This window comes from Urocitellus parryii, chromosome 2 (assembly GCF_045843805.1).
Source record: "Urocitellus parryii isolate mUroPar1 chromosome 2, mUroPar1.hap1, whole genome shotgun sequence".
Lineage (NCBI taxonomy): Eukaryota > Metazoa > Chordata > Mammalia > Rodentia > Sciuridae > Urocitellus > Urocitellus parryii.
In genome coordinates this window covers 185,696,756-185,706,426 of record NC_135532.1, presented here as the reverse complement: position 1 = coordinate 185,706,426, position 9,671 = coordinate 185,696,756, and the positions used below count along the sequence as shown (strand labels likewise).

The window sequence follows — 9,671 nt, the reverse complement described above, 5'->3', positions numbered from 1 at the left end:
CCGCCCGACAGATTGCGTGCCCTCGGCTCGTTTCTTACGTCACTGCTACGCATGCGCTGTGAGAGGAGGAGCGAGATTTCGGGGGAAGGGTAGGGGGCGGGCCTAGACAGAGGTCTCTCGGCGACTGCGCGGTCGGGATTCCGACTGGAACATGGCGACTTGTGCCGAAATCCTGCGGAGCGAGTTCCCAGAAATTGACGGACAGGTCTTCGACTACGTGACTGGTGAGCCAAACCGAATCATCTGGCTGATGAGGCCGAATTGGAGGTCGCGGGGGAAGAGTAAGGGATGGCAGTGTTGGAGACCGCTACCAGGCCTCTCCTCTTGAGTGACCTCTTGTCCCGGGGGGCGGTTGGGTCTGGAGCGCGGACTGGGGTCGCGATTCAAGACCTGATACTGTATGTCCACCCGACCGCTGTCTACCTGATCCTGCCACTCTTCGCCCAGGCGTTTTGCACAGCGGCAGCGCGGACTTCGAGTCTGTGGATGACTTGGTAGAAGCTGTGGGAGAACTATTGCAAGAGGTTTCCGGGGACAGCAAGGATGACGCGGGCATCAGAGCTGTGTGCCAACGCATGTACAACACTCTGCGCCTGTATGTGCCAAGGAATAGGGGTCGATGGGGGCGAAGGGAGGCTAACGGTTTGGAGACAAGAATTGGGGGGAGGTCTCATGGCGGTAGAGCTTTTCCCTCAACTCCTAACTGCTCTTTCTATCCCTATCCCTGTAGGGCTGAGCCACAGAGCCAGGGAAGTAGCCAGGTGCTACTGGACGCCCCTATCCAGTTGTCAAAGATAACGGAGAACTACGGTGAGAGTGAGGGGAGATTGAACTAGCTGCCCTCTGTCTTTTATACAGCTTCCACCCCCAGCCACCTGTGCCCTACAGCTTGGAGGACTCCTTCCATCTCTTTTTCACAGGGCAAGAGTTGTAGGAGCTAGTTGACATGTTTATGAGAGCAAAAGAGCCTGTGATGATGGGAATAAGACTGGAGGGTTCTCCCAGCTGTTAGGTATGGTAGGAAGTATATGGGTCTTGGAGCTGGACAAATTTGATGTCATTTCCCCAGTTTTGCAGCTTATTGATCAGTAGTAAAAGAGTTGTTTACGTGCCCCAGTGCCTATATCCTTATATGTGAGATTTGTGGGAGGTTTTAGTTTGGAGAAAATCATAGCTGTTCATCTCCAGGGTTGTAATACTTTCTTAAAAATGTGTGTCCATACCAGGTTCTTGTTATCACTCAAAATGTTAGTTTTCCTTCCCTCAGGGAGAAGGTGACTGCTTTTTCTTCTCACTTACAGACTGTGACACCAAACTTCCGGGACTGCTAAAGAGGGAACAGTCCTCGGTGAGGAGGAAGTGATAGGGAGGGAGCTGTGTCTGTGGTGGGTATGGGAGTTGGCTATCCAAATGTCAGTGTCTTTGGGGGGATTTTTTAAAATTCTTTTTTAGTTATACATGACAGTTTAATATTTTGATATATCATACCTACATGATTTGGGGGGGATTTTTAATTGTGTCTTTCTGTGAACTTTTGAGTCTGTTCAATATGAGTAACTTGTGAGGGTTTACTTGAGATGTAAAGAGAACATCTCTTTCTGAGCCTACACCTTAGGGTGAAATGGTTGTGTTTGGAATTCACTTAGACAGTGAATGCAAAGAAGCTAGAAAAGGCCGAGGCCCGACTGAAGGCAAAGCAGGAGAAGCGCTCAGAGAAGGACACCCTGAAGACCAGCAACCCACTGTGAGTTTAGGAAGAAGGGCTCAGATGGAGAGCAGAGCAGTCTATTGTGACGATGGGTGGTTGGGAGCACAGAAAGCTATACACTTATCTATTTTAAAGAGTCTTAGAAGAGGCATCAGCCAGCCAGGCGGGCAGCAGAAAGGAGAGTCGATTGGAATCATCTGGCAAGAACAAGTCCTATGATGTGCGAATTGAGAACTTTGATGTGTCCTTTGGAGATAGGTGAGAGAATGGCAATATGGGGTGGCATTCTTTTTCTTTTTCCAATGTAGGGAGAATTTGGAGAGATGAAATGGGCCTAAAAACAATGTTAGGATTCTGCTCTATTTGCTATGTGCCTGTTTTTAAAACACCCTTAATCTCCTTTCTACCACTCTTGTAGGGTACTCCTGGCTGGGGCAGATGTGAACCTGGCATGGGGCCGCCGATATGGACTGGTGGGACGGAATGGGTTAGGGAAGACAACACTGCTGAAGATGCTGGCCACCCGGAGCCTGCGGGTCCCAGCCCACATTTCCCTGCTACATGTAGAGCAGGAGGTTGCTGGAGATGACACCCCTGCCCTGCAGAGTGTGCTGGAGAGTGATAGTGTGCGAGAGGACCTGCTACAGCGGGAGCGTAAGCTCAGTGCCCAGATTGCTGCTGGCAGGTGAGACTTAGGGAAGACCTAGCAAAAGCTGTTTTTCAGAGTGCCTGCCATGCTGTCCCAGTCCTTGATTTGCATGTTCATCCTTCTGCTTAGCAGAGCTTAGAACATGGCATTGTGGGACTCTGAAGCCCTCATTCTTTCAGCACCCATTGACTCAATACTTTGGGCAAGTCTTCCTGTGTTCTATTCCTGTTCTGGCAACAAAGCAACAAGTAGCCTGTTTTCAAACTATATAGGATGCAGGGCATCTTCCTAGACTGCCTCAGCTTAGGCTGGTTGTTCTTTCTCTTTTCCAGGGCAGAGGGTCCAGAAGCTGCACAGCTGGCTGAAATCTATGCCAAATTGGAAGAGATTGAGGCTGACAAGGCACCTGCCAGGTATTTGAAATTCCTCCTCCTCATTATATTTTACCTTTCCCTCCTGTGAAGTGTTCCAACTAGGTTTTTTAAATTTCTTCATTCCTAGGGCATCAGTCATTCTTGCTGGACTTGGCTTTACTCCTAAAATGCAGCAGCAACCCACCCGGTGAGTGATGCTTGCCATTCTTGGTTCTCAACATTGTTGACTCTGATTAATACCACTAATGTGTCTCTGTTTAGGGAGTTCTCAGGTGGCTGGAGGATGAGACTGGCCCTGGCCCGGGCCCTGTTTGCTAGGTGAGTCTTCTGAAACCATGTGTGAGCCTAGGGAGGATGGGTCTTAGAACATGACAATGAGTCACTGATATAAAACCTCATGCCATGTATTCTTTTTCATAGGCCAGATCTTCTGCTATTAGATGGTGAGTTTAAAATGGGTCACCCTGACTTCAAGGTGGGGACAGGTAATAACATCTTTTTTTCCTAGTTCTACAGCCCTTTAATCACAAGTGTGTGCCCCCTACTTCTTCTACAGAACCCACAAACATGCTGGATGTAAGAGCCATTCTGTGGCTGGAGAATTATCTACAGGTGAATTTGGGGAAAGGCTCTGGAGTGGGTTCGGGGAAAGTCTGCCTCTAAGACACTTGGGAGCCTGGGATCTGTTTACCCTCCCAAACTGGGCCTGCTGTCCTGTGACTCCTCAGACATGGCCCTCCACAATCCTAGTCGTCTCTCACGACCGAAACTTCCTGAATGCCATTGCCACAGACATTATCCACCTGCACAGTCAGCGGCTAGATGGTTATCGGGGAGACTTTGAGACCTTCATCAAGAGCAAGCAGGAACGGCTGCTTAATCAGCAGCGTGAATATGAGGCACAGCAGCAGTATCGCCAGCACATCCAGGTGTGGGGCACACAGGGCTTTGAGTCCCATCCCATGGTATCAGTTGTGGGTAGCAAGGGAGTTTGACCAATCCTTGCCCTCCCCCTGCAGGTTTTCATTGACCGGTTTCGCTACAATGCCAATAGGGCCTCTCAAGTGCAGAGTAAACTCAAGATGCTGGAGAAGTTGTGAGTACAATGTCCTTGGCCAGACCCTGTTTTCTTCATTTCTTCCCTCATTTTGCAGGCTATCTTTGCCCTCCTGTTCCAGGTCTTCTTTGGCTGGCAGGCAACTTTGACTTCATTCCCTGCAGGAAAGCAGAAAATATTTTACACTGCTCTTAAAGGGTTGATTTTGCCTTTTTCTATGCAACCATTAGTCTACAATCTGTCTTTACATATTCGCTTATTCTAGATGTTTTGTATTTAAAAAAAAAAAAAAAATCCTACAGTATGTGACCTTTGGTATCTAGCTTCTTTCACCTAGAAAGTTTTCCAGGTTCATCCATGTTGTAGCATGCATCAGTACAATTTTTTTAATGGCTGAATTATATTCTGTTGTGAATATACCATATTTTGTTTATGGATTCATCTGGTCGTGAACATTTGGGTTGTTCCTATTTTGATTTTTACAAATAATGCTGCCATGAACATTTGTGTACAATCTTCTTGTGTGAACATGTTTTCATTTCACTTGGGCATATAGCTAGGAGTGGATTTGCTGGTTTACTTGGTGATTTCATGTTTAACTTTTTGAAGATCTGCCACACCATTTTTAAAGGACATACACTGTTACATTTCTGCCAGCAATGTATGAGAATTGAAGTTTCTCTGCATCTTTGGCAACACTTATTCTTAACTCTTCAGTTTTAGCCATCTTGGTGAGTGTGAAGTGGTTTAGACGTGCATTTCCTTAATGACTAATGATGTTGTAATTTGCGATTTTAATCTCAAGTAGCCTTTCTAGAAGTTCTGGGAGGAAGATTAAGTTCATAAAAGTTTAGAACTTTGTGACATTTAAACACCTATCATAATATATTAACCAGGAATAAAAAAAAAAAAACTACAAAAAAATAGGGGCTAGGGATGTGACTCAGTGGTAGAGTGCTTGCCTGCTATGTGTGGAGGCCCTGTGTTCAATCCGCAGTACCACATATGGGAGGAAACTACTTCCAAAAAGGGGGTGAGGATATAGCTCAGTGGTAGAAAACCTGCCTAGCATGTGTGAGGTCCTGGGTTCTGTCCCCAGCACTGATGAATAAGGTAATTTTTTTTTAAAGCTTAAAAAAAAAAGATGGATCTTTTTCAGCAGATAGTGAACTAGAAAAATGTATTCTAAAATAATATCAACTGGGTTGGGATTACAATATTTTCCTAAGTTTTCTCTGAGCTTATATTACTTGTGCAAGAGGAACAAGGTTATTTTTTAAGTTTGTTTTTATTTATTTATTTTTGCCTGGATGCTGAGGATTGAGCACAGGGCCTTGCACACGATAGGCAAGAGCCATACCCTGAGCCATAATAAAGTTACTTCTTAAAATCATAATTTAGTTCATTTTCTCTCTCTCCTCAGACCTGAGCTGAAGCCTGTGGACAAAGAATCCGAGGTTGTGATGAAGTGAGTGCTAAACTGGGGGTGCTGGTGGGGAAGCCCTTATTTCTGGCTACCCAATGCTCCACACCCACACCTCCTACAGATTCCCTGATGGGTTTGAGAAGTTCTCACCACCAATTCTGCAGCTAGATGAGGTGGATTTCTACTATGATCCTAAGCACATCATCTTCAGTCGTCTGTCTGTCTCAGCTGATCTTGAGTCCCGCATATGTGTGGTATGGTTACTGTTTGTCTATTCCCTGAGCTGCAACTCTTGCGCCACAGAAAGTGCGGGTTGGGTCATCCTGAGGCCATAGAAGGAGGTGTACAGGCATAGGAGTTGGGTCTAGGCAAAGGACATTGCAGTACTCATACTCTAGCCTCATACAGCTACCCACAGAGCTTAGAAGCCTGGCATGTGGTGTTTTCTGAATACTCAGAGCAGTACTTTTTCTGTCTCAGTTCTAAGTTAACCATGGGATGTTGAAGCAAGAACATGGGTTTCAGAATCAGATTTCCAATCCTGACTGACTATACCATTCCCTAGCTTGGTTACCAAGCAATGTCTTCTCCTTAAAAGGGAGATAACAAGCCGGGCATGGTGGTGCATGCCTGTAATCATCCCAGAGGCTCGGGAGGAGGATCGTGAGTTCAAAGCCAGCCTCAGCAAAAGCAAGGCGCTAAGCAAATCAGTCTCTAAATAAAATACAAAATAGGACTGGGGATATGCCTCGGTAGTTGAGTGTCCCTAAATTTAATCCCTGGTACCAAAAAAAGTGGGAGGTGGGGGGTGCCTAACAAACTAGGCACAATGGTGTACTACTATAATCTCAGAGAGTCAGGAAAACAAGGCAGGGGATCTCAAGTTGCCCAGCTTGTAACTTAGCAAGTCTCTGTCTCTGGGAATGTAACTCATGTATAATGCCCCTTGGTTTAATCCCTGGTACCATAAAAAAATAAAAGGGGGGCTGGTAGCATCTACCTCATTTGGTTATTGGGAAGATTAAATCCTAGCACTTAGTAAGTACTCAAGTATTTGTTTTAGTTTTTTAGAGAAATAGTTTTTTGTTTATGGGACTGGGGATGTCGCTCAATGGTAGAGTACTTGCCTATCCCTGCAAAAAAGAAAGAAATTTGGGGGGATATTGGAAGGCACAACCTAGGACCCCTTCTCATCTCCTTCCTTTCTGTGTTCCTTCATGTGCGCTCTTTAACATTCCTATGCTACTTACAGGTTGGGGAGAATGGGGCTGGAAAGTCTACCATGCTGAAGCTACTTATGGGGGACTTGGCACCTGTTCGAGGCATCAGACATGCTCATAGGTAAGGTACCATCACTAACCACGTGTACGCATTCATTTACACTCAACACTGCTTACACTTCTTTTTTTCTGGAGGGGGGGATAATAGACAATAAGTTTAATTGACTTACAGTTGCCAAAGGAATATAATACATTTTAAGGCCTCTCTTATTAGTAGAATTATATTGTCATCACATAAAGGTAGTATGTGACTACAAATATCCATAAAGTTTTATAGAGTAAAAGAAAAAGGATCAAGCATTGGTTAAAATGCATAAGGAGTGTTTTATGAGTTAAAATTTTTAAAAAGAAAAAGAAGTAGGGGGTAAGGATCTCATGAAAATCAAAGAGATCAGTAGAGGAAAGACGAGGTGGTGGAAGGAGAGGAGGGAGGGGGAAAGTAATAGGGAATAATCCAAATTATATTGTGATATTGTGTGCATGTATCAATATGGAACAATAAATTCCATTATTATGTACAACTATGATGCACCAATTAAAAAAATCAGGGGGGAGGGGGATGGGACCAATTATAAGGATTAAATCTGGCAAGAAGGAAGACAAAAAATAAGCCAGAAGCTAGAACTGTACTGGAAACAGAAAATTATAGAAAATTTTTTTAAATCAACACATATTTTGTACAGATAATACATTATATCAGTTTCTCTTAAAACATATAACATGTATTACAAAATACTTGTCTGCAGTTTCCCATACTAAGAGTATATTGTTTGAACGTTCTCGTTGTAACAATGGAATTTCACAAATTTATTTTCTTTTTCTTTTTTTTTAATTAATTCTTTTTTTTTACACAAATGGAGCACAACTTTTCATTTCTCTGGTTGTACATGATGTAGTCACACCATTTGTGCAATCATACCCATACATATGGGTAATTATGTCCATCTCATTCCACCATCTTCTCCGCCCCCTGCCCCCTATCCCCCACCCTGCCACACATACCCTCCCCTCCTCCCCTTTGCTCAATCCAATGTTTCTCCATTCTTCCCTCCCCCCACCCCCATTATGGATCAGCATCCACTTGTCAGCCTTTGGTTTGGGGGGATGGGCTCACTTTGCTTACTATGTTATCCAACTCCATCCATTTACCTGTAAATACCATGATTTCATTCTTTTTTTAAGGCTGACTAATATTCCATTGTGTGTATATACCACAGTTTCTTTATCCATTCATCTATTGAAGGGCATCTAGGCTGTTTTCACAGTTTAGCTATTGTGAATTGAGTTTCTACGTTGAAGTGCTGCATGACAGTAGCATGCTGATTTTAAGATCTTTGGGTATAGACCAAGGAATTTAACTGGGTCAAATTGTGTTTCCATTCCAGATTTTCTAAAGAATCTCCACACTGCTTTTCAAAGTGGTTGTAGCATTTTGCAATCCCACCGAAATGAATCAGTGTACCTTTTTCCCCCACATCCTCACCAGCAATTATTGTTGCTTGAATTCTTGATAATTGCCATTCTGACTGGAGTGAGATAAAATCTTAGAGTGGTTTTAATTTGCATTTCTCTAATTGCTAGAGATGTTGAACATTTTTTCATAAGTTTGTTGATCAGTTAAATATTCTGTAAAGTGTCTGCTCATTTCCTTAGCCTATTTATTGATTGGATTATTTGGTTTTTGGGTGGTGTTTCTTTGAGTTATTTATATGTCCTGGAGGTTAGCCACATAAACTTTTTCATAGTCATTACCTTGTATCTTCATTTCTGTCTGCAGGAATCTGAAGATTGGCTATTTCAGCCAGCACCACGTGGAGCAGCTGGACCTGAATGTCAGTGCTGTGGAGCTGTTGGCACGCAAGTTTCCTGGTGTGTTAGGGATCTGAATTGAGGCAAGAGGGCTCAGGCTGACCTCTGCGGCTAGGGGTTGGTATAGAGCAGCCATACTCAAGACTAGGTATAAGACACAAGCATATAGAGGCAATGGGCATTTAGGGACAAAGTTGGGTCAGGAGCCTACCTGATGAGAGGGGACATTTCCAGGGCGACCTGAGGAGGAATATCGTCACCAGCTGGGCCGGTATGGCATCTCTGGAGAACTGGCAATGCGCCCTGTTGCAAGCTTGTCAGGGGGCCAGAAGAGCCGGGTGGCCTTTGCTCAGATGACCATGCCCTGGTGAGCCCTGATTTTCTAGCATTTTTGCCCTTTCCATTTCCCTTTTTGCCCAATAGAAAATGATTCTCTCGTCTTTGTATCAGAGGGATGCATTTTCTCCCACCATCCCCTTCATCACATAACTGTCCACCTTCCTGGGTTCTGCCTTCCAGTCCCAACTTCTACATTCTGGATGAACCCACAAACCATCTGGACATGGAGACAATTGAGGCTCTGGGCCGAGCTCTAAACAATTTCAGGGTGAGTATGCTTTCACCCTTACCACCACTCCCTACTTCTCAGTTTGCTTTCCCCCTGAGCACCTCTTGCTATCCTGTTTTTCAGGGTGGTGTGATTCTGGTGTCCCATGATGAGCGCTTCATCCGGCTTGTGTGCCGAGAGTTGTGGGTGTGTGAAGGAGGCGGCGTCACCCGGGTTGAGGGGGGATTTGACCAGTACCGAGCCCTCCTTCAGGAACAATTTCGCCGTGAGGGCTTTCTCTAGGGCCACCAGGCTAAGGACTATGCCCAGGACCTGGACTGGTTTTGAAGATCTCTGGGCCACCATTTAAGCAATCACGTCCAGGCCACAGACTTCCCCCTACCTGGGGACAGCCTTATTCCAAGATCTCTTCCTTTTGACTGGAGCATTCTCTATACAATGTGGAGAGCCCCATCCAAGGGTCTGTAAGGACTATATCCCAGCAGAAGGGGGTGGGGGTACCCTCTAGGGTTGTTTACCCCCACTGCCCCAGATTGACTGGGCCCCAAGTGGCTGCTATGTAAATTAAATTATCCCCTGCATCTCCTTTGCCTCATCTCTACTGCTCCCTCTCAGGGCTGCAATGGGATACATATTATTGAGGGTGTGGGCACTCTGGTCTTTTTCTGTGACACTGGTATCAGTCACACAGAGGAAACAATAGCAGTACCAATTGTGTCCCTCGGAAGAGACATTGAGTCTTGTGTGGCATTAAGGTCATCTGCCTGACCTGGGGGTAGGCTGAGTGGTGGAATGAAGGG

The 9,671-nt window shown here is 45.1% G+C and overlaps 1 protein-coding gene across 2 annotated transcripts; it reads left to right on the top strand.

Annotated features, from left to right (window-relative positions):
* Window positions 1-91: 91 nt before the first annotated feature.
* Abcf3 (ATP binding cassette subfamily F member 3) lies at window positions 92-9,461 on the top strand. 2 transcript variants are annotated; one of them, XM_026389378.2, is made up of 21 exons: window positions 92-224; window positions 448-595; window positions 731-810; window positions 1,302-1,348; window positions 1,647-1,744; window positions 1,844-1,966; window positions 2,127-2,393; window positions 2,690-2,770; window positions 2,859-2,918; window positions 2,993-3,049; window positions 3,152-3,174; window positions 3,288-3,343; window positions 3,460-3,660; window positions 3,751-3,827; window positions 5,212-5,256; window positions 5,336-5,468; window positions 6,467-6,555; window positions 8,272-8,363; window positions 8,538-8,670; window positions 8,823-8,910; window positions 8,995-9,461. In XM_026389378.2, the coding sequence occupies exons 1-21, from the start codon at window positions 152-154 to the stop codon at window positions 9,151-9,153; spliced, it is 2,130 nt and encodes a 709-aa protein (XP_026245163.1). In that variant the 5' UTR covers window positions 92-151; the 3' UTR covers window positions 9,154-9,461. The 2 variants fall into 2 exon arrangements, with proteins under 2 accessions (XP_026245163.1, XP_026245164.1); XM_026389379.2 differs by lacking the exons at window positions 92-224; window positions 448-595; window positions 731-810; ... (1 more) ...; window positions 1,647-1,744; window positions 1,844-1,966 and having other exon boundaries at window positions 2,192-2,393; window positions 2,665-2,770.
* Window positions 9,462-9,671: the final 210 nt, after the last annotated feature.